Source organism: Schistocerca serialis, chromosome 5, assembly GCF_023864345.2.
Source record: "Schistocerca serialis cubense isolate TAMUIC-IGC-003099 chromosome 5, iqSchSeri2.2, whole genome shotgun sequence".
NCBI classification, from domain to species: Eukaryota; Metazoa; Arthropoda; class Insecta; order Orthoptera; family Acrididae; genus Schistocerca; species Schistocerca serialis.
The window spans coordinates 80,210,532-80,236,141 of record NC_064642.1 but is presented as its reverse complement, the minus strand read 5'-3'; the positions used below and the strand labels follow the sequence as shown (position 1 = coordinate 80,236,141).

The 25,610-nt window shown below is 39.5% G+C and overlaps 1 protein-coding gene across 1 annotated transcript in view; it reads right to left on the bottom strand.

Moving 5' to 3' along the window:
* The window catches only part of LOC126481757 (uncharacterized), a 189,995-nt gene that overhangs the window by 29,881 nt on the left and 134,504 nt on the right, over positions 1–25,610 (bottom strand). Inside the window, exons 8-11 of the mRNA XM_050105711.1 lie at positions 24,242–24,405; positions 13,501–13,675; positions 4,469–4,666; positions 3,806–4,096 (exon numbers count right to left, since the gene is read on the bottom strand). Coding sequence (XP_049961668.1) covers positions 3,806–4,096; positions 4,469–4,666; positions 13,501–13,675; positions 24,242–24,405 — 828 coding nt within the window. The remainder of the gene's footprint in view (positions 1–3,805; positions 4,097–4,468; positions 4,667–13,500; positions 13,676–24,241; positions 24,406–25,610) is intronic.

The following is a 25,610-nucleotide window of genomic DNA, read 5'->3' as shown; positions in this document are numbered from 1 at the left end:
GTTTATCATCTGGCAGGTTGCATGGTTCATCACGTAAGAAGACTCACAAAATTCCTAAAGTGTTTGTGCTGCCTAAATGGGAATTATTCTGACATGCAACACTCTTTACTGATGTCTATTAGAGATAACAGCTCTTCTACAGGAATGACACTGTTCAGTATCCACTGAAAGGCGTCTTCAATGTTCTTAACCAGGTGCAAAATATTGCCATGGTAAAACTCTGTGAGGACAGCTTAGGGAGCAACATTTTTTACGAATGTTTAAATAGCTTGGATCATGTCAGCATTTAAATATCGAATGTTAGATGCTGCAAAGATCATGTGATGGACATCATTCCTAAGCTGATTCTTCATTATATGGAAATGCCGGTTTTCCACAGGCATTAAACAAATTCAGAAGGAGCTGAACTCTTCAAAAACTTTCAAGAATGCTCAAAACTGTCTAAACCAGTGGACAACTGATGTCCACTGAGGTAAGTTAACTATATCCAAGTACGTTCGATTTCATTACATAAATTTCATGAATGAATCAATTCATGTACCGCATTTACTGTGGTAACACACATTTCCATAGGTCACATGTGGTGCAGCTGAAATCTCTTGATGGTATCAGTGAACTTGGAGAGTCGGGACACTTTCTCTTGTAATTACTATGGTATGTGATATAATTTTCAACTTGATACATCTCTCCGTCAGGAAAACTGCTGGTGAATCCTGTGGATGCCTTGGGCAGATGGAGGGAATATTTTGAAGAGTTGCTCAATGTAGATGAAAATACGATCAGTAATGTTTCAGATTTCGAGGTAGAATGGGATAGGAATGATGATGGAAATAGGATCACATTTGAGGAAGTGGAGAAAATGGTCAATAGATTGCAGTGCAATAAAGCAGCTGGGGTGGATGAAATTAAGTCAGAACTCATCAAATACAGTGGAATGTCAGGTCTTAAATGGCTACACAGGATAATTGAAATGGCCTGGGAGTCGGGACGGGTTCCATCAGACTGGACAAAAGCAGTAATCACACCAATCTTTAAACATGGAAACAGGAAAGATTGTAACAACTACAGAGGTACCTGTTTAGTCAGCGTTGTCGGTAAAATCTTCTCAGGTATTGTTGAAAGGAAAGTGCGAGTATTAGTTGAGGACCAATTGGATGAAAATCAGTGTGGGTTTAGGCCCCTTAGAGGTTGTCAGGACCAGATCTTTAGCTTACGGCAAATAATGGAGAAGTGTTATGAGTGGAACAGGGAATTGTATCTATGCTTTATAGATCTAGAAAATACATATGACCGGGTTCCTAGGCGGACGTTATTGTCTGTTCTACGAGATTATGGAATAGGAGGCAAACTTTTGCAAGCAATTAAAGGTCTTTACATGGGTAGTCAGGCAGCAGTTAGAGTTGACGGTAAATTGAGTTCATGGTTCAGAGTAGTTTCAGGGGTAAGACAAGGCTGCAACCTGTCTCCACTGTTGTTCATATTATTTATGGATCATATGTTGAAAACAATAGACTGGCTGGGTGAGATTAAGATATGTGAACACAAAATAAGCAGTCTTGCATATACGGATGACTTAGTTGTGATGGCAGATTCGATTGAAAGTTTGCAAAGTAATATTTCAGAGCTAGATCAGAAATGTAAGGACTATGGTATGAAGATTAGCATCTACAAAACGAAAGTAATGTCAGTGGGAAAGAGATATAAACGGATTGAGTGCCAAATAGGAGGAACAAAGTTAGAGCAGGTGGACGGTTTCAAGTACTTAGGGTGCATATTCTCACACGATGTCAACATAGTGAAAGAACTGAAAGCGAGGTATAGCAAAGCTAATGCAGTGAGCGCTCAGCTACAATCTACTCTCTTCTGCAAGAAGGAAGTCAGTACCAAGACTAAGTTATCTGTGCACCGTTCAATCTTTCGACCAACTTTATTGTATGGGAGCGAAAGCTGGGTGGATTCAGGTTACCTTATCAACAAGGTTGAGGTTATGGATATGAAAGTAGCTAGGATGATTGCAGGTACTAGTAGATGGGAACAATGGCAGGAGGGTGTCCACAATGAGGAAATCAAAGAAAAACTGGGAATGAACTCTATAGATGTAGCAGTCAGGGCGAACAGGCTTAGATGGTTACACACATGGGAGAAGCAAGGTCACCCAAGAGACTCATGGGTTCAGAAGTAGAGGGTAGGAGGAGTCGGGGCAGACCAAGGAGAAGGTACCTGGATTTGGTTAAGTATGATTTTGAAGTAATAGGTTTAACATCAGAAGAGGCACCAATGTTAGCACTGAATAGGGGATCATGGAGGAATTTTATAAGTGGGCTATGCTCCAGACTGAACGCTGAAAGGCATAATTAGTCTTAAATGATGATGATGATGATGATGACATCTCTCCGTTCCTGAGAAAAACGATTCTTAACAGTCAGACAGAGAGAGATGGACGGACAGACAAAAAAATTGATCCTATAATGGTTTTGTGACTGAGGCACAATACCCTAAAAATGAAATATATGATCAACACCAGAAACAAAATAAAGGTGGAGAGGCATTGGGCTGTTTGCAGTGTTTGAAAGAGTAAATCAGTGTGTGGAATGCTTATGAAAGATAATATGGGACCAACAGAGAAAAAGGTAAGAATTGCTGCAGGTAACAGGTGCTATTACAGCTTCCTTAACATGTTGCAATCCTCCAATAAGTCAAGACAGCTGAAGATGACAGTTTACAAAATGATTATTATGTATGTTATGTAAGGGTCCGAAATATGGATAATAACAATGACAACGACAACAACAACAACAACAACAACAACAACAACAACCATTCCAGAACTGCATGAACTCAATATCTACTGTGGTTGATGGATTTTTATCAAGGCACAAAGGTTATAGTGGTTGGGACATGTGCACGGAATGGAAGAACAGCTAGTGACAAAAAAGGTAAACTATTTGCAAAGCCAGAGGGTAGCTGCTCAGTGGGGAGACTACGAGTGCAATGGCTGGAAGATGTACAGACAGATCTGAGAAGGTGATGGGTGCAGAACTGGAGACTGCTGACAAAGTCTAGAGATGATTGGAAGAGAAAGATAGTCAACAGGGTGCGGGCCCCTCACAGGCTACAGCACCAGAAAATAAGTAGAAGAAGAGAGAAGAGGAGACTTCACTTGTCTTCCTTGTTCTTCATTACATGACAAGTACTATGAGTTTCACAATGTCCCTTTTTATTTACAGACTGTCCGGCATGATGTGAAGTAGAAATGTATACAGAGGGTCCCATTTCTCAGTTCTTTGACATATTAAGGATACAGTTCTACAACATACAGCACTTTGTTTTTTGATGAGCTTTCACATCTATGTTCACTTTCTTCTCTCAACACAATCTTTAACACATTCTACCATATCATAAAAAGGACAGATTGTTACTCACCATAAATATGGCCTGTTGAGTTCCAGACAGGCACACTAAGAAGACTATTAAGCATTATAGGTTTCAGCCAAAGCCATCTTCAGCAAAAAAAAAAAAAAAAAAAAAAAAAAAAAAAAAAAAAAAAAAAAAAAAAAAAAAAAAAAAAAAAAAATGCACTCACATCTTGTACAAACTACAGACACAACACATTCTCTATCTTATCTGTTCAGCATTAAGCACACCCATGTTATCACATCATTCAAATTAATGTCTCTACTGTCCTATCTCATTACTCTAAAAATACATATTTGAAAACAAAAGTTAGTGTTTCTGTTTTAATATTTTCTTTTCTTTACGTGCAATAACGACTTTCTGATGAGTATGCTATACATAGTAGTTTTACCTCTTGCGTTTTAACTTCTCCATTTTTATGTGCAACAGAACCCGATGGATGCTGTCGCTGCTGATGTGACTGCTGCCCAGGCATCTGCTGCAGCTGCTGCTGCTGCTGCTGTTGGTGTTGTTGTTGTTGTTGTTGCTGCTGCTGCTGCTGCTTGCGTGATGTATTACTGCTATCTGCACGCAAGGCTGAGACTCTTCCACCTGATGCAGTTCGCCTAGCTTGCTGGGTCATAGCCAATTTAACCTGTCTTAAGTCCAGACTGCGTGATCCTGAACTGCTTGTAGAGCTGTGCTGTAACATACATATTAAAATATCTGTTGTATACACAAGGTTAATTATGGTGAGTTTTCCCTAGGACAAAACATAGTTGTTCCAACAATCCTGCAGAATAAAAGTTTTCCTACCCCATTTTAAAAGAGAGCAGCAACATCAACAATGATATTAATAAGCTTCTGAATACAGATCACAAATGCAATTTGCAGATGCAGAGATAACTTCTTTGGCCATAAGGACTAAACACACCACCTGCTGGACATGAGGATTATTTAATATCTTTAACTCAAAACCCAAAACAATGTTGTCCTGGTATCTGAATGTCAAAGATGTCAAAATATGTGCATATGAGAAGAAGTAGTACTCTACCAGCGTCAAACACAAACTTACCCTCGCAGAAAGGCTGACATGACGTGACCTGTGTGTCTCATCACTTGGCATCAATACGAGACAAGCAGCTTCCTGAATCCTACGCTGCAGCTCAGGTTCCATTAGTAACCAAGAGGGGCTTCGGGCAGCACGGGGGGCCTGCCGCACCAGGCTGACTTCCACCCTTTTTTGTAATCGTTCTAACAGCTCCAAAAAGCACTGCAACAACAAAATACATCATACTACACTTAACCAAAATTTGATGATCTGCAGATGTTTTGCAGAAATATCTTATTTTGACAATATTTTATCTTTAATACTGCGAAAAAAAGGGGGAGGGGCGGTGGGGGAGGGTGAGAAACTGTGCAATGACACCAAATAACACTCATTCAAATACTATATATATGTGCTAAACGTAAACTGACAATACTGTTTTCTATTTTGCATTCAGGGACCAGCAGCACGGAATTGCTGACCAATAAGGGGTGCAGCAGCCGCTATGCCAGACCAGTAGCCGAAGAAGACTGCACCAAGCCACACCAGAGCGTGCACAAATACTACTGAAAGATTAGTTGTACCAAAGGAAAACTGAATCAATGACACTAATAAATTAAGAGACACAATTTCTGGGATCTACTTACCTTCACGAGACGAAATGTAAAGTAGTACCAATACACACACAAAAGAAGGATTGACACATTGCCTAGCTTTCAGAGCTAATAGCTCCTGGAGGTTGAGGAAGGTTAAGAAAGAAGGGTAGGTCACTCAGACCCGAGGATGAGAGATGCCCACCTAACGATTCACACAGTTTCCTTGATGCAGAACACACAGCATAAAGAAAAATATTTCTAATGGTTTCTTTTGATGCTCCTTTTCTACAGCATCTGTCTCGATGTATCAAAGTCCCAAAATTTATTATGGGTATTCTGAAGAGGTGTTCGGTCATCGAGACTGCCGTACTACATGTCCAGTAGAAATTGTCCCAAATATATGTTTGAAAATATCTTTATTTTTTGCGGTTTTCAATTATTTGTGTATCTCTTCCCTCATATTACCATGACTGATTGAGAATATACTGTATTTAATCTATCCACTAGCTCTCTGTTGATGCTGACCATCTTTCCAGTGAAAACTCACAGTTAACTATTTCAAAATAATACATGCTGTTGCCATTTTCGTTTTCTCCATACAACCCTTACAGTTTGCTACTTCTCTTCACTTGTGATACAAATAATTAGTTTTGCAATATGTAATGCATTTCTTTCTTTCTTTCCTTTGTACTACTGAGGAGTGGGTCTGGCAGAAAAACACTCATTGTCTACACACTTTTGTCTTTCACATGGAGAATCACAATGGAACATTACCTCATTTTGGTTAAACTTATGAAGCTCCATAGTGTTCAAACCAACGTACAGAGTGTAATCCATGTAAATTTATGCCCCCCCCCTCTCCCTCCCCCCTCCCCTTTCACCCCAATATCCAACTCCCTCTCTGGATTTTCACACATTAAAGAAGCTTCTTCACATTTATTCAATGGGAATTAATTAATTAAAATTGTTATTTCCAATAAACAAACGAATGATGAAAATATAGTGGCGAAGCTTTTTAATCGTGTGATACCCAACACATCAGCACTGTAAGTAACTGTATATTTGCTGTTAATTTTTACTGGTTATCCCGAAAAAATGAAGGAAGTAAGGAAGAGAGATTATAGTGTAATACACAGAGGTGACAGAAATCATGGAATATGCACATACACAGGTGGCGACAGAGTCATGTACACAAGGTACAAATGGACAGTGCATTGGCAGAGCTGACATCTGTGCTCAGATGATTCATGTGAAGAAGTTTCCAATGTGACTTTGGCCGCAAGAAGGAATTAATAGATTTTGAATGCGGAATGGTAGTTGGAGCTAGCACATGAGACATTACATTTCTGTACTCATTAGGGAATTCAATAATCTGAGTTCCACAGTGTCAAGATTATGCCAAGAATGCCAAAATTCAAGTGTTCCCTCTCACCACAGACAATGCAGCAGCTGACACAGCCTTCACTTAACGACAGACAGCAACAGCGTTTGTGCAGATTTATCATTGCCAACAGACACATATACTGGATGAAATAATCACAGAAATCAATATGAGATGTACATCAAATGTATCTGTTAAGATACTGCAACAAAATATGGCATTAATGGGCTATGGCAGCAGACGAAAGATGCGGGTGCCTTTGCCAACAGCACAACCTTGCCTGCAGCACCTCTCCTGGACCCATGGCCATATCTGTTTGGTCCCAGGTGACTGGAAAACCATGGCCTTGACAGGTGAATCCCAATTTCAGTTGGTAAGAGTTGACTGTAGGGTTCGAGTGTGGTGCAGACGCCATGAAGCCATGCTGTCAACAAGGCACTATGCATGCTGGTGGTGGCTCCATAATGGTGTGGGCTGTGTCCACAAGGAATAGACAGGGTCCTCTAGTCCAACTGAACTTCTTGGAGACTATTTGCAGCCATTCATGGACTTCATGTTACTAACCAATGTTTGAATTTTTATGGATAACAATGTGCCATGTCACAGCCACCCAGATCAAAGACTGATTATTGGGGACTGAATCAGATGAGATTGTTGTTGTTGTTGTTGTTTTTGTTTTTGTTGTGGTCTTCAGTCCTGAGACTGGTTTGATGCAGCTCTCCATGCTAATCTATCCTGTGCAAGCTCCTTCATCTCCCAGTACCTACTGCAACCTATATCCTTCTGAATCTGCTTAGTGTATTCATCTCTTGGTCTCCCTCTACGGTTTTTACCCTCCACGCTGCCCTCCAATGCTAAATTTGTGATCCCTTGATGCCTCAGGACATGTCCTACCAGCCGATCACTTCTTCTAGTCAAGTTGTGCCACAAATTTCTCTTCTCCCCAGTCCTATTCAATACCTCCTCATTAGTTACGTGATCTACCCACCTAATCTTCAACATTCTTCTGTAGTACCACATTTCGAAAGCTTCTATTCTCTTCTTGTCCAAACTATTTATTGTCCATGTTTCACTTCCATACATGGCTACACTCCATACAAATACTTTCAGAAACGACTTCCTAACACTTAAATCTATACTCAATGTTAACAAATTTCTCTTCTTCAGAAACGCTTTCTTGCCATTGCCAGTCTACATTTTATATCCTCTCTACTTCGACCATCGTCAGTTATTTTGCTCCCCAAATAGCAAAACTCCTTTACTACTTTAAGTGTCTTATTTCCTAATCTAATTCCCTCAGCATCACCCGACTCAATTCGACTACATTCCATTATCCTCGTTTTGCTTTTGTTGATGTTCATCTTATATCCTCCTTTCAAGACACTGTCCATTCCATTCAGCAGCTCTTCCAAGTCCTTTCCTGTCTCTGACAGAATTACAATGTCATCGGTGAACCTCAAAGTTTTTATTTCTTCTCCATGGATTTTAATACCTACACCGAATTTTTCTTTTGTTTCCTTTACTGCATGCTCAATATACAGATTGAATAACATCGGGGAGAGGCTACAACCCTGTCTCACTCCCTTCCCAACCACTGCTTCCCTTTCATCCCCCTCGACTCTCATAACTGCCATCTGGTTTCTGTACAAATTGTAAATAGCCTTTCGCTCCCTGTATTTTACCCCTGCCACCTTTAGAATTTGAAAGGGAGTATTCCAGTCAACATTGTCAAAAGCTTTCTCTAAGTCTACAAATGCTAGAAATGTAGGTTTGCCTTTCCTTAATCTTTCTTCTAAGATAAGTCGTAAGGTCAGTATTGCCTCATGTGTTCCAACATTTCTACGGAATCCAAACTGCTCTTCCCCGAGGTCGGCTTCTACCAGTTTTTCCATTTGTCTGTAAATAATTCGTGTTAGTATTTTGCAGCTGCGACTGATAGTTCGCTAATTTTCACATCTGTCAACACCTGCTTTCTTTGGGATTGGAATTATTATATTCTTCTTGAAGTCTGAGGGTATTTCACCAGTCTCTTACATCTTGCTCACCAGATGGAAGAGTTTTGTCATGACTGGCTCTCCCAAGGCCATCAGTAGTTCTAATGGAATGTTGTCTACTCCCGGGGCCTTGTTTCGACTCAGGTCTTTCAGTGCTCTGTCAAACTCTTCACGCAGTATCGTATCTCCGATTTCATCTTCATCTACATCCTCTTCCATTTCCATCACATTGTCCTCAAGTACATCACCCTTGTATAGACCCTCTATATACTCCTTCCACCTTTCTGCTTTCCCCTCTTTGCTTAGAACTGGGTTTCCATCTGAGCTCTTGACATTCGTACAAGTGGCTCTCTTTTCTCCAAAGGTCTCTTTAATTTTCCTGTAGGCAGTATCTATCTTACCCCTAGTGAGATAAGCCTCTACATCCTTACATTTGTCCTCTAGCCATGCCTCCTTACCCATTTCGCACTTCCTGTCGATATCATTTTTGAGACGTTTGTATTCCTTTTTGCCTGCTTCACTTGCTGCATTTTTGTATTTTCTCCTTTCATCAATTAAATTCAGAATCCCTTCTGTTACCCAAGGATTTCTACTAGCCCTCGTCTTTTTACCTACTTGATCCTCTGCCGCCTTCACTACTTCATCCCTCAAAGCTACCCATTCTTCTTTTACTGTATTTCTTTCCCCCATTCCTGTCGATTGTTCCCTTATGCTCTCCCTGAAACTCTGTCCAACCTCTGGTTCTTTCAGTTTTTCCAGGTCCCATCTCCTTAAATTCCCACCACTTTGCAGTTTATTCAGTTTTAATCTACAGTTCATAACCAATACATTGTGGTCAGAGTCCACATCTGCCCCTGGAAATGTCTTACAATTTAAAATCTGGTTCCTAAATCTCTGTCTTAGCATTATATAATCTATCTGAAACCTTCTAGTATCTCCAGGGTTCTTCCATGTATACAACCTTCTTTCATGATTCTTGAACCAAGTGTTAGCTATGATTAAGTTATGCTCTGTGCAAAATTCTAACAGACGGCTTCCTCTTTCATTTCTTAGCCCCAATCGATATTCACCTACTATGTTTCCTTCTCTCCCTTTTCCTACTGTCGACTTCCAGTCACCCATGACTATTAAATTTTCGTCTCCCTTCACTACCTGAACAATTTCTTTTATCTCATCATACATTTCTTTGTCATCTGCAGAGCTAGTTGACATATAAACTTGTACTGCTGTAGTAGGCATGGGCTTCGTGTCTATCTTGGCCACTACAATACGTTCACTATGCTGTTAGTAGTAGCTTACCCACATTCATATTTTCCTATTTATTATTAAACCTACTCCTGCATTACCCCTATTTGATTTTGTATTTATAACTCTGTATTCACTTGTTGACCAGAAGTCTTGTTCCTCTTGCCACCGAACTTCACTAATTCCCACTATATCTAACTTTAACCTATCCATTTCCCTTTTTAAATTTTCTAACCTACCTGCCCGATTAAGGGATCTGACATTCCACACTCCGATCCGTAGAATGCCAGTTTTCTTTCTCCTGATAACGATGAGATTTGAAAACGAAAATCAAATCTCTCCCGATGCAGTCCCCAACAATCAGTCTTTCCTTCTCATCCCCTATGGTAAGCCTCCACTGACCCGCAGTTCTGGGTGGCTTTCCTGAAATCTCCCCCTTTTCCTAGACCTCTCCAGTCCTTTTCCTTCACCCCTCTTCCTTCCCCTTCAACCCTTCTGCCTGAAGGGGGAGCCACTGGATCCGAAAGCTTGCCAATTGCCACCGTCTTTTATGTGTGTGTTCTGCTGCCGTAGATTTTTATCTATACAATTAAATAATTTTGTCAATAATTGATTGTTTTCATTGTTAAATGAGTTAAAAAGGTTTACTCATCTTTGTGACTTGTGGCATGATCAAGTCTGCAACACTGCATGTAGCATACAAAAAAAGCCCCTCAACGGCTAAGTGCAACTGACTGTAGGTAAACTTCACAATACATAGGAAATGTAATTACAACAACTGTCTGTTCAATTGCATGAGTTCACTAAACAACATTGACTGTCAAGTCAGCCCTGGATGATGATCTATAACCATGGGGGTGAAAGCTGCTCTTCTATTTTCCAAGTAGGCTTCTGTCCATTGTCACCTGGTCATTGGCGGATTGTAATTGGCCAACAACTGGCCGAGGCGAAGTCGATATCTTCATCACCAGTGCTGCCTGTGGCACTGATGGAACTTCTGCAAGTGGTGAGTCTCTGGCACTGGCACCAGCTCGCAACTTTGCGCCTGTGGTGCTTTTGCCCTGGCTGTGTCTTGTTCGGATGACACAGCAAATATAAAATGTAGACTGGCAATGGTAAGAAAAGCATTTCTGAATAAGAGAAACTTGTCAACATCAAATACAGATTTAAGTGTTTGCAATTTTTTTCTGTAGGTTTTCGTCTGGAGAGTAGCCATGTATGGAAATGAAACATGGACGATATATAGTTTAGAAAAAAAAGAGGATTGCAGCTTTTCAAATGTGGTGCTACAGAAGAATGCTGAAGATTAGATGGGTCGATAATGTAACTAATGAGGAAATATTGAATAAAACTATGGAAGCAAGAAATTTGTGACAACTTGACCAAAAGAAGGGATTGATTGATTGATTGATTGATAGGACACATTCTGAGACATCAAGGGATTACTAATTTAGTACTGGAGGGATGTGTGGGAGCTAAGAATCTTAGAGGGGGACCAAGAGATGAATACAGTACGCAGATTTAGAAGGCTGTAGGTTGCAGTAATTATTCGGAGATGAAGAGGTTCGCGCAGGACACAGCAGTATGGAGAGCTACATCATCTAAACAGTCTTTGGACTGAAGATCACAACAACAACAATTCAGATTCCTGTACTGCCATAAATAAAATATTGTCAACTCAATAAAATGCTCCAGTCCTATATTATGTCAAAGTTCACAATACAATTTGCACACAGTTTTACCTACATTAATACAATGCACCATATCCCACTTACTTGCAGTCGCTTCCAGTTATTTGCATTATGTGGAACATAAGATCACATTAAATTTCACCAGGAGATATTATCTGACTATGGATGTTTTATGGTGAGGCAATGCCTTGATTAATAATGTATTCATAGGCCATTTTTCTGCATTTTTTGGTCAAATTTAATATCTGTTTCATTTACCAAACAAGCTGGTTGAGAAACACCTTGGTGACTGCAGGGTTATCTATACACAAGGTGTGTGTAAAAAATTCAGTGAATAACCTCAGAAAATACAGAAAAGAAGAGTTACAAACAAAATACCTTTCCTGACATTCAATGTAATCACAATTAACTACTACATCCTTCTGACATTGGCTGTAAGGATGTTGGAAACTATCAGCAAATGGTTCTTGTGGAATAATTCAAAGCACCATGATCACCGGTTGCCTATTGGCATAACTGCAGAAGATGAGACCAATATGATCTGGAGACCAAGAGACAGCCTATGGCACGGTGATCATCATCTTCCCCCGCCCCCTCCCCCAAAGATAGTCAGCTGACAAAATGCAAGATTAATATAATGATGATCATCTTTCTTTGGCAGCAAGAGCTTAAGCCATCACAAACTTCTACCCAACAGAGGCAGGGAAGATGAACACCATGCCACTGATTCTCACTTGGTCTCCGCATCATATTGGTAGCACCAGGTTTCATCTACTGCAATGATGAGGATATCCAATACCATGCAACTGCAGTGCTTCAAGCAATTCCAAAAATAGCATTTGTTGACAGTTTCCCACAGCCTTACAACGAATGTCACAAGGGGTGTTGTAGCTAATGGTGATTACTCTGAAGGTCAGTACAGATATTTTGTTCGTAACCCTTGTTTCTCTTAGTAGTCAGTTAGTTAGTCACATGCTCCATAGACCATTTGAACGATTCGTGGAATGAGTCAGTTCACAGGATACATATTCATAATTAGTGTTAACATTGATGAACACATTATCATTTTTTTCCTAGTCATGCAACTACACTTACAAGCAAGATTTTTCTTTCTTTTCTTTTCTTTTTTTACTGGATACCAGTTTTTGAGCAGAAATTCATCAATGGAATAGACGAAGCTGTCTTTGAGAAACGATTTTAAATTAGATTTAAAACTTGCTTCATTACCAGTCAGACATTTTGTGTTATGGGACAAATTATTAAAGATTTTTAAAGTTTCATATTGAACTAATCTCTGAGCAACTGACAGCATTAACAATGGGTAATAAAGGTCACTTTTCCCTCTAGCATTGTACGTATGTACATCACTGTTTTTCTTGAATTGTGATGGATTATTTATGATGAATTTCATTAGTGAAAATATGTAATGTGAGGCGCAGTTAAAATGCCTAACTCCTTGAAGAGATACTTACATGATGTCCATGGATGAACACCACATATTATTCTTACTGCTTACTTTTGTGCAATCAATACTTTCTTTCCAAGTGAAGAGTTACCCCAAAAATTATTCCACAAGCCATTATTGTGTGTAAATATGCAAATTATGTAGGGAGACTGATACATTTGTTTGCAAGATTAGCAATTACACGAAGATCAAAAGTACCTGAACTTAATTGTTTGAGAAGCTCAGTAATATCCCTTTTCCAGTTCAAGTTTTCATCAAACTGTGCACCCAAAAATTTGGAGGACTGTACGATATTTACTGACTTCTGCACATGTGCTACACCATTTGTTAGTATGACTATTTGTCACACCGAATGTAGTGGTTCCCCCCCCCCCCCCCCCCCCCCCCCCCCCCCAAAATTTAGGGAGAACTCATTTTCAGAGAACCATAATTTACTGTTTTTTCTGTTGCTGTCTCTCTAATGGGATTTACTGCAAAACATATCGCCTGAGACCATTCATCGCAATTTACAGACAGACCTTGTAAATGAACAAATAAGGACAATACAAACTAAAATAAATATGAGCACAAAGAGCAGTTTTGCACAAAATTATAAAGGTAATTCTTACTGTGTTCCAAAAATTCAAATTTTATAATTGCTCTCTAGGCTTTTATTAGCAGCAAAATAGAAAGACAGAAATAACTTACTGAACTCCACGGCACCTCTGGCTGAGGTTCTGAAGACTTTGCAGCACACAGTATGTGATGTAAATGGGCATAACTTTGGCATGCCTGGTCTGGTGGTAACCGATCTGTTGCAGCCATAAGGCTATCTTCCAATTGGCTGATGTTCCAACTTGAATCTTTTGCCAATGACAGAAAGCTGCACAATAATTGTGAATGCTAATAATGCTATACAAAATACTGGAAAACATTCACATTAATGCAAAAACACATGTAGGCACACCATATTGCCACTTCAATTAGTAACTTAACATAATTTGAAACACACTGTGTCCATACCACGCAGGACTCAAATTAATGACATCATAAAACAACAGTACATACTGATAAAACAACAGTACATACTGATAGAGAGCACCGAGGATCAACTTGTAAAATGAGGTAATGATTCCTTTGGAACCATGCTCATAATCAAATCTGTGTATTAATTTCTTATTTACTCCTCACTTAGCTTGAAAATGCTGACTGCCATTCTACTGTTGATGAAGCAAGCCTATTACTTTACATTAAATATATTATATCCCACTGATTATATAGAGAGGAGCCTCTGAGATGGGGAAAGAGATCATGGACGCCCATTGTAATACAATAGAATAAACTCTTATTTAACTGTGGTAGCATATAGAAATGATAATACTGAGACACATAGCAATACTGATGCCACAAACAAGAAATAATTTAAAAATAGATGAAAGTATGGGTTGAGCTGGTCTGCAGGTCAGAGAGCAGACAAGCCCCCCCACCCCAGGGCCCATATGCAATGAGAGGCACCTAACCCTCATCTGACCACCCAATAATCCAATGTAGGTGCAAGACAAACGGAATAAATAATTCCTTCAAACCAGGACAAGAGGAGATACATAGTAGTAAAAGTGAAATGGCTAAAAATGTAATAAACGTTTGTAGAAATGACAACAGTAAAATAAGGTGAGACAAGTAACTGGATCTGAAGGTGGGTTGGTGCAGCCGAGTGTCCCCCGGGACTTGGCATGTGACAAAGGAGTGTCCCTCCCACACCTGTCTGGCCCCATACCCATTATAGTCAAAGTATTAAAGATGGGAACAGAACCCACTCTCCAGGTAGAAGCAAAACATTTCAACTGTTCTTTCATCATCAGCTACTAGCAAGAATAAAGAGTGCTGCATGAAGGTACACTCCTCAAAAAGTAAGGTACGACAAAAAAGAGGACCAACTACATCTAAAAGTAATTAAAAATAGAGCAAAAGAGAGATGAATAGAGTGAGTGGCAAAGGAGGTAAGGTCAAGTGCCTACCAGGCCCTGTATGCAGCAGGAGACACCCAAACCCAAACCCAAACCACTGTGCCCTCACCCCAATAGCATTAGATCCAAAAGTAAAAAATCACATTCTTAGAGGAAATGGAGAAGCAGCTCAACTGTCCGTACATTATCCACAACATCAGATGCAAAGAACCCAGAAGATTGATCTTGACATGGACAGCCAGGAGGAGTGGGGCAATTTTCCATGTTGTGGGCCAGTGTCTGTGAGGTTCCACAACCTAAACACAAAGGTAAATCATCAAGTCAATTGAAGTTCTGTTTGTTTACAGTGCCAAATGCTGAACACTATCGATTTTTAGTTGTTCATTATTTGAACACATTAGTATTATATGTTCTACATCTACACACATACTCTGCCAGCCACCAAGCCATGTGTTATACGCAGTAGGTTACACTTACTAATATTGAGAGATAACTGCCAGTCATTATACCACGCATTTATTTGCTGCAAATTCTCATTGATTTGTTCACAACTTTTGTGTGATACTGGTTTCCTGTAGACTACAGCATCATTGGCAAACAAGCTAATGTTCTGGTAAAGTAAGGTCACAGCAAACAGAGGAATGAATGATATGCCAGTGAAACTCCCAGGAGTCAGTCACTGTATGAAGCGGTCAACTTATCAGTGTTGCATGAAGAAGCAAGACAAATTGTTTTCACACCCTCATGCAATGACAAGACCCGTCGTGTGGCCACCGACGACACAAATTGCAGGCACTAGAACCAATCTGGCAACACTGCTGACTGCTGTTGAGTTCCTTTTTGTCCTAAATGCCACGATATCAAACATTTGGATGAAATATGCACTCAAGTGTAAAGTAAAGTCAACTGTGACTGGGGCAGGTACCAGAAATTTTGAGGACAATTGAGAACTGAATCAGCAAAATGCATGGAGGGGGGGGGGGGGGTGTAGCAGTGAGATAGAACAGGCCAAACATAATTGAAAAGAAGGAAAAATTTTAATCTACATGAGAGCCCATGTGTGCACTCTGTTCTTACCTCCTGGCAAGAAGTGGATGCTAAAGCCACCCTGCTATCATATCAGTGGTTAGGGGATTGAAATAATTAATTCAGTGGGAACATGTCACGTTAATCTGTCAACTGACAGGAACAGATATGAATATGCAGTGGAAGCACTACAGAAATGAGGTCAGGATTTTAACACCAGCCTGGGAAATGACTTTCTGTGCCAATTCCAGGGTGTGGTTGACTACAATTCGCAGACAGTTCAATTCAGCGAAATAATTAATCACTTTGGCAGTGATCACACTAAAAGGATGTGAGGAACTCCAGGGAAGGTGCCCATTCCCCGAAATTCTGATGAATCATATATCCTGGTGTTAAGTGCCAACACCCATGGAACTATATGCAACGTTACAGGAAAAAGTCTCTGGGAAACAGCCAAAACCCAAGACCCTGATGGAGCTATTTCCTGGTTGACCCACTGACCCAGAATGAGATTCTGAATACACTTCAAGTACAAATAATATGAGATCTCTGTATGGCATAAATGGTAAAAAAGAGAATAAGTTTCTAAGTATGTCTAGACAGATATAGCATAAGGGACGCCGTAAAACCCTTGGGTCTATACTGGTCAATACACAGAAGATATTAGTGAGTTACCTCTTTACCTCTTGGCAGGGGAAAACAGTTTCAGAAAAATATAGAAGCAGAAATCAGAAATCACAGCCTATAAAAGAAGTCTACCCAATCACTTGCACGAAAAATTATTAAACTTGTCTGAGCCTGAGAAGGGGCATTTGTATCCAATCATAAGATGAATTTGCATGGTTGATTGAAGATAACATAGCCCACCATAAAATTTTGACTGGAGTTGCCAGACTGATAGCACAAAAGCCTTACAGAATTCTGCATCACTTGCAGTCAGTTGTGGATGAGAGTTTCAGCAACAACTCAATGCTGGAATTATACAGCCCTCCTCTAGTCCATGGGCATCATCAATAATGGTTGTCCCGAAACAGTCCATTAATGGTATAAAGACCCAACATTTATTTATGGATATAACACTGTAAACACAGTTAGAATGCCGCATATAGAGCCACTGCCTTGTATCAATTAAACATCAAATACACTGGGAACTGTAAATTCTTTAGCACTTTAGATATGAAATCACGGTACCTTCACCCCAAGAGACACTGAGAACTGGTTTTGTAGTGCCCTCCTAGGTATATGAGTTCTTAAGGATACTTTCAGTTTAAGGAATGCATCCACCACATTTCAGTGACATGCAAACTTGTTGAGAGGGTTGAGGCCAACAATGTGCTTAGTCTATTTAGATGACATTACTGTACCCTTTAGAACAATTGAAGAACATGCTAAATGGTTGTCAAGTGTACTGTCATGATTACAGAAAGCACATTTGAGCCCGAAATTGGAAATGCTTCGTGGCATCACAGGTTCTGTACCTGAGCTGTATTATTACATCGGTAGGTGTAAAACATGACCCATACGGTAGACAATTTTCCTGCACTTGGTATTGTCAAAGAATTACAGAATTTTATTGATTTTGCATATTTACATCATCATTTTGTAAAAGACTATGCCATAGTAACTAAACCATTAACAATGTTGTTGAAACCAGGAATAACATTTGGACGGACTGCAGAATGTCAGTCATTAATACAACAGATCAAAGATATGTTAATACATTCCCATTTGCTGATACACCCTGATTTTGAGAAGCCGTTTATATAGTCATGTGCCATTTGAATTTGCTGTAGGGTGCATTCTGAGTCAGAAACAGGACGGTGAAGAAAAACTGATTAGTTATGCCTATCGACAACTCAATAAGCTTTAAGTTAATTACAACGCAACAGACAGGAATTGTTAGCTTGGTGTTTGGAATTAATTACTTTAAGTGCTATTTGTAGGCAAGAAGTTCATGGTGGTAACTGACCATGCTGCCCTTTTGTGGCTACTCAATTTGAATGACCCTAGTAGCTGTTTAACACGCTGGGCATTGAAGTTCAGTGAGTATGATTACAAACTATGTCATAAATTGGGAAAACTTCGTAAAAATGTCTCAAGTAGGAAGGTCTGTACAATGGAAGCAGATCAAATGCTTATAATGGAGCAGAGAGGTGCAAAGAGAGGACGCTACTTGTTGTTAGTATGCCACTCTCCCAGATTTTGTATTCGAAGACAATTTACTGTATTGTAAGACTCTCAGAAGTGTGTTAGTAATACTGAAATCTCAAAGAGACAATAAAAGCCCAGCTTGCCACAGCAGCAAGCGAGCTGTACTGCTCGAGTTGCCACTTGTTACTGGTTGTGAAATCTGCAATGTAACTTGACAATATATGTGCATGCTTGTCTTCCATGCACACAAAGAGTGCAGCAAACACAGCAATGGCTTCTGATGCAGATCCTGCCGGAAGCCTCTAGGTCAGTGGTCACCAAACCCATTAGTCGAAAGAGCAAATATCAACAGCAAAGTGAGTAATTTTTCTTTTGAGAGCCATTTTTTTAAAACTTAAGCTGTACAGGTAGGTACAATTTTATTAACTTAATCAGGGACTCCTAAGCTGAGATTTGCTAAAAATGTCCTCAATCTGATCAAGGTACATTTGCTAAGCTTCTCCACATCCAACTTCCCATCTATATTCGTCTTTGATATTAGTTTTATTTTCCATATAAGTACCGGGAATAATTAATTAATTAATTAATACATGTTTTATTATCCACATAAATAGGAGTTATATGGCCTATGTTACTTTCCCAGATAACAGGCTGTAGTTATAAGAATAAACAAACACTGGTTTCATCTATCTTATTTTCTTCATCCTCTTTATATGGTCCAAATGATTTCAATAAATCTTTCTCAATACTCGACATTACATATTCATTCTCTCCACAATGCTCCATAAAATTAGCTTAATAAACTCTGTTTAAAGAATTTCCTGTAAATCTGGTGCTCTGCAGCTTGTACAACTTGTAAATGTGTCACTTATTAAGGCTGGTATTACACTATCATATTTCTTTGTCGAAGTTGATATGTCAGATATTTATGTCGATGTGAAATGTAACCAACTGCAGCACTGGCATCGCTAAAGCTATTTGACGTCTCTGTAGTCAGCAGTGTGCTTGTAAACATGGCTTCAAAGCTGGTGTGTTCCTTTGGCACATTGCATGCCATTAATTGTGTGTTGATGGGCAGGTGGAATATGCTGCAGGCGACTTCATGTCCACAATCACTGCTACAACCTTCCCTCTTCAGTGCTTTATAAATCGCTTCACACATTTCTGGAATTATTTTGGTTAGTGTGCAATGTGATATTAGAGTGCTGTGCTGTAAACTAGAGTAGCTTTCTCCTGTATCAAGAAATCACAGTGTCATAGTTTGTCTGTCTTCTGCACATACAGCATTTCTCAAGAAAGTATTCTGTTTTGTAATTTGAGAAGGCACTTTACTGAGCAAATACTGAGATACACTCTCATCCATTCGTAAGTAATTTATATATAAGACTTGACGTCTTCCACTTGCAGCTCTCTTAACAAATTTTGCTGAATCCTTTTATTATCTCGACGGAATACGTGCAGCTTCCTCCAAGTATGCTTCCTTTTTTCTGCTACTTTTCTTCCAAATACACGCACAATGCAATTGTGATACAAGCAACTGCAACACATATTAAGTTGTTGTCTGCCATCTTGAAATCTGATGAAAAATATGACGACGTGTAATACCCCTTTTAAGCGCCACATTGAAGATCTTTGTCAAAGAAAGCTGACGAATATTTGATCATATTTCTTGGTCAAAGAAATACGATAGTGTAAAACCAGCCTAACTAACTGTTCAACAAAGACTGCTTTGTAGTAGTATTTTATTTCACCGGACTAATTTTGGGCATTGCTCATCATCAGCGGTATCTATATTACGCAAAAGACAGATTTCTTATAACAAATTACTTACACTGTTTATTCTAGAGCTTTATGCATCTCTGATTTTTCAGTTTATTGTAATTCTACTTGCCTTGTATGTAGTGTTCTCTAACGTATCCCAGTGACATTATTTTGTAATGTTCATGTGATAATATGCTTACATATTTTATATTTACATATATGTAATCAGTATTAGATTTTTTTTTTATAAAATATATGCAGCTGTCACTGGCAATTGCTGTTCATGCAAAGATTATATTTGGTATACATCATAGAATATATTTAATGTTACTTCTAATTTGAATTATCTCTGTTATCAGAAGAAAGAATAGTGTTTTCATTAAAGTACACTAACAAAATTTTCAATTCTTTTTTTTTTTTTTTTTTTTTTTTTTTTTTTTTTTTTTTTTTTTTTTTTTGATTGATCTGCCCATTTAAAATAATGTCAGGCTGTTTCTACTAACAGAGATACTACAAAACAGAAGTAGCATTATTTACAGTGTGAATCTCATAAAACTTGCACCTCAAATATTGCGGAAATGGAAAGTGCTATTGATGTGTGGTTTTCACAGAATGGATTGATAGTCAAGGGCTCATACCGTTAGCCAGTCAATAGATTGTGGTAATACTTAGAAAGTGTATTTTTGTGCAAACATACACTTTTTTTAAAAAAATGGAACAATGCATATTGACATTAACAAACTAAAGGTAGGAGAAATTAGATTATCAGTGGTGTTTGTTGCAGGATTCCACTGTGAGTTCTTTAAGAGATATATTCTGAAAAGTTCCCACACCGACACTTCTACAGTACCACTAGTAAACACGAATTCTGGAACCACCCGTTGGGCTGTCTTCTGTGTCGCTATTGGGACTTCCACTTACCCGCCAATATGACAGCCGCCATCGAGGGTATGCAGATTATTGGAGGAAAACCTAAGTGCAACTACACTCAACAAGAGCGCTGCAGCTTCAGCAGATGTCCGCTGTCATGCTAACCTGTGGGGTCATGCCAACTAACACTCTGCCCTGCATAAGGCCATAGAACAGACCTTGGGCAACACTAGATGCTTCAACCACAGATTCCACATGGGCACTGATGTGCCAATCAGCACATTCCTGCAACAGAGGCATAGCATGGCTGCTACCAGGTAGTAGCCAGCAGGAGCTGAATTACTGTATAACTAACTGCAATGAATGGATGTTTATTTAATGCTGTCTCAATGACGCCTCGGGCGTGACACTGGTCCTCACCACTGCCTTGCCGCTTGACTGTCTTGAACCCTCGTAAGAAGTTACATCCAGTGAAAACCTATAAAATCAACAAATCTTCCTTTTCCAGGTCTTTCAAAGCAGACAACTTGCGCTGTGAGTGAAAATTCCTGACAAATAGGACAGTTCAGACGGCCATTTAAGCGCTGAATGAACGTGAAAGTCTTGGTCCATTCAAGTTCAAATCAAGATTTTCGCCCTCCTTTTAAGTACCTACAAAAATGCTTCATTTTGCAATAATAAAGCTACCAACCCAACACAACTAAAATTCTTAAAGCAATAATAAAATTACTTGCAGGATTTACAGCTGGCTAGCACTTTTATCACCATCGAGCAATTTGTAAAAATGACTAGTACTAACCACTGCACACTGAGACTACTGACCGACTGGACTCACTCAAGTCACAGAAGTGTCATGATGGCCACATAAGTTGATTTTTAGTATTAAAGAACCAACCCCTGCTGTTCTATGTAAGTATTATTTAGTATAATTTAATGCCAGTAAGTGTGGGTAGGATATCAGTGTTCAGAGTTATTCAGCATAATGTATAGTGTTTTGCATCTCCATGATGAACTGAGACAGAAATTTTGTAACCAAGTAGAATCATGACTAAGTAAAAGGGAACAAGAGTATGGTTACATGCAGCATTGTTCCCCCTTTTCCAGAGGTATTTTGGTATACAAAACTGTGTTGAGAGACACTGTCCAGAGTGCATAACAGTGTGCTGTTACCTCTCTTATCATGCTCTGATATGTGCCACAAAACACCCAACCCCACATGACAGTGCCTTATTGCTGCTGCCCTTGGCCAATAAGTGAGAATCACACACTGCTCTAAATCATTAATTTGCAACTGTGTATCCCTACTTGTTTGTCCTGTCCCGAGACTTCTGATATTGATCCTGCGTACAATGTAACAACCAAGAACAACAGTGTGCAATATCCTTTTTTTTTTTTTTTAATTCAATGGGTGAATCCTTCCTGCTCCTGTCAGCCACAAGGTGTAAGTATCGTGTGGTGACACACAAATACCAAATACACCTCTCCTACCCTCCCCCTCTCCCATCAATGTGCACATAAGTAGTCTACCGTAGCTTGTGTGCGCTCACCCCCCACCCGCTACTTATAGGCTGCTAGTCTTATAATGACGTCATGAGGCTCCCTGCTCCTCCTCAGGCAGACACAGTCACAGTCACAGTCACACAAGTAAGCACACATTACCGCTACCACTGGCCAGAATTCTGTGTGAAGTTAAACACTATCCTCAAAAAGGGAGGCGGACTTCAAGACAATGCTCTGCGCTGTCCAGATTGTTACCTAGTCACTACAATTTCTCATCAAATATAACGCTCAACACTATTTCAATGTCATGCTCCAATATTTTGAGTTCGATTCTAGTTTCCTAAAACTATTTTTCATATCAACAAACCCTTGAAAGTATGTAAAACTACATGTGAATTTGTGTTTGTTTCTGAAGAGTACTTCTCTTTACAGCACTGACTGCCACATAAATTCTTGAAATTATTATTCTTAAACTGTATTTTTGCAACTCTATGAATGACGAGTGAGTACTGTAAAGTCAAGATGACGAATAATAACTACGTGGTTACCGAGTACTTACCACTTACCATTATTGTAATAATAAGGTGCCTATAATAGCCACCAACACTGTGTGTTATCCATTTTCTGAAATAAACATTGAACACCTGGTATTCATACCTCTAAAAGATACACACTGCTCCAGCTTGCAACAACACATTATAAAATGAGACTGATATCCTGAGTCGTTTGTGAAAGTGTGACAACAAACTTGAAATCAGTCATTCTCCCAATGTTATGAGTGACCTGCTGCATGTATCTCCTATTGTCTCTGTCTGCCTTACATGAAGAAACAAACTTCAGAGGGTAAATAAATTATAACACACAAGTTTTGCTATTTGGTAGCAAAATAACTGATGATGGCTGAAATAGAAAGGCTGAAAAATGCAGACTGGCTATAGCAAGAAACACATGCCCAGAAAAGAGGAATCTGTTAACATTAATTATAAATTTATAAGTTATGAAACAAATACTAACAAAGAGATAGAGGGGATGGCCAGTACTTACCTCAGCTCAGTACAGCCGATAGATACACAAAAAACAGAACCGCAAATTTACGTTCCTAGCTTTCGGAACAAATGTTCCTTCATCAGAGAGGAGAGAGGGGAAAGAAAGGGAAGAAGGGAAAGTGGATTCAGTTACTCACAACCCAGGTTATGAAGCAACAGGGAAAGGAAAACAGGGAGGGTAGCAAGGATGGAGGCACGGTTTCTTTCCCCTCTCTCCTCTCTGATGAAGGAACATTTGTTCCGAAAGCTAGGAATGTAAATTTTCGGTTCTGTTTTTTGTGTCTCTATCGGCTGTACTGAGCTGAGGTAAGTACTGGCCAGCCCCTCTACCTCTTTGTTAGTATTTGTTTCACATCTTTATATGAGATTTTTCATTGATCATTTAAATTTATAAGTTAGGAAGTTTTTCTGGAGTTATTCGTATGGAATGTAGCCTTGTAGGAAAGTGAAATATGGATGATGTCCACTTCAGACAACAAGAGAATAGAAGCTTTTGAAATGTAATGCTACAGAAGAGTGCTGAAAATTTAATGGGTAGACTGAATACCTGAGGAGGTACTTTATGGAATTGAGAAAACATGGTCTCTTTGATAGAAAGACGAACAGTCATGTGGTATTGGAGAGAGAGAGAGAGAGAGAGAGAGAGAGAGAGAGAGTGTGAGTGTGTGTGTGTGTGTGTGTGTGTGTGTGTGTAATGGGGGAGGGGTTTGAACTGTAGAGGGAAAAATAGATATGAATACAGTAAGCAAGTTCAAATGGATGTGGGTTGGCCGAAGTGCTAGTGATGAAACATTCTTAAATCTATGCAATTTCTATGATTTTGCAGCTGGATTACAATTTGTAATGTCCAAGTCAAAACTTGCTCCTTTTGCTTCAAATTGCTATTAAAGCTCTCTTTTTCACACCTACAAAATCTGTCACACACATTAATTTCATATTGAGTAGGAGGAACTAAGACAACCTCTTTTCAAGGGGGGGGGGGCGGAGGGGGGGGGGGAAGAGGAGGGGAAAAATGAATATCATTTTTATTTGCTCAATAAATACATGTGCTAAAGAGAGAAAAGAATATATGGTACCATCGTTCATGTTGGTCAATATACAAAAAGTCTTAAAACAGGCACAACGTACCTGTCTGATGTCAAAACCCCACTGAAGTGACTGGCCATAAATTTTATGCAGGCTTCCAAAAGCTGAGATGCGAGACTGAATACTGGCTCTGCCCATCGTACATTTGGAATAATGGCCAATAACTTATCACAGGAAGTAACAGTCTCCAGAACATTGTCAGTTGTCTGTATGGAAGGAAAAAAACAAGTTAATTAGTTATCTATTCCATGGATCTCATTCAAAATAATTTATTGCAATTAATAATAGAAACTGCAAAATAAAAATAAGAGTCATAAGAGTCTCAGCCCCATTTGCTCAGATGTTTTAGCTATATTTGCAATTTCGTTTTTGTGATGTGCAGCTGAAGTCACCCCAAGCAAATACTGCTCATCATATCTAACTTTCATGTGACACCCAGTATCAATGAAAAGCATCGGCTTGTTTTATATTAAAACACGTGAATAAACAGTATTCCAGTAGCAACAGCACCGCCTTGGCCCATGTTGACTGCTACTGCCACACAGCAGTGCTGCTCAATCGCTGCTGATGTACTGATTATTCGTGTTTTAATGTCTACAGCTAAATTTACATCTATGATCTGGAAACAACGTGAGGTGCTTGGCAGAGGGTATGTCCCATTGTACTACGAGGGTTGTACCAAATGTAAGGTTCCCATATTTTTTTACAAATAGAAAACATTTATTTCTATTATTATTAATTTATACATCATTGAAAAGCTTACACTTTTATCTATTTTTCAATATTTTCTCCATTTTCTTTTCAACACACTTTTGAAGACGGTCCTCCAGCTTTTGCATTCCTAAGTCAAAGAAGTCTCCAGCCAACCCTTTGAGGAAGCGTGTGACCTCTGCTCGGGGTCCCAGCGAGCACACACCTCGCAATAAACCAAGGTTTCTGTTAAAAGTTCTTTCAATTGTGCCATGGAAAGCTTCAGGAATGCACTCAACAAGTTCCCGTACAGTGACCCTCCGATCTTTGAGCAGCTCACTGTCGATTTCTAGACATTCGCATCTGAAACTTGCAGTCTTCCACTCCGTTCTTCATCGTGAACTTCCATGCAACCCTCAGCAAAAGCCCTGCACCATTTGTGGACGTGCTGAATGGACATGCACTCTACACCATAAACCTCAGTCGGTTGCCAATGAATCTAGATGGGCAGTAACATCCTTGCATGGAGAAACTGGATTACTGCTCGAACCTCGCATTTGGCGGGACCGGCGATCAAGACTTCCATCTCTGATGGCTGCCAAGCCAACACTGAGAGACGTAGCGAATCAAGGACGGGCGGGCTCGAGAGCAGGTGAACCACTGCACATGGCATTGTCATTGGATTTAGCCTAGCACCTTCCATCGAGGCTGTAGCTCAATG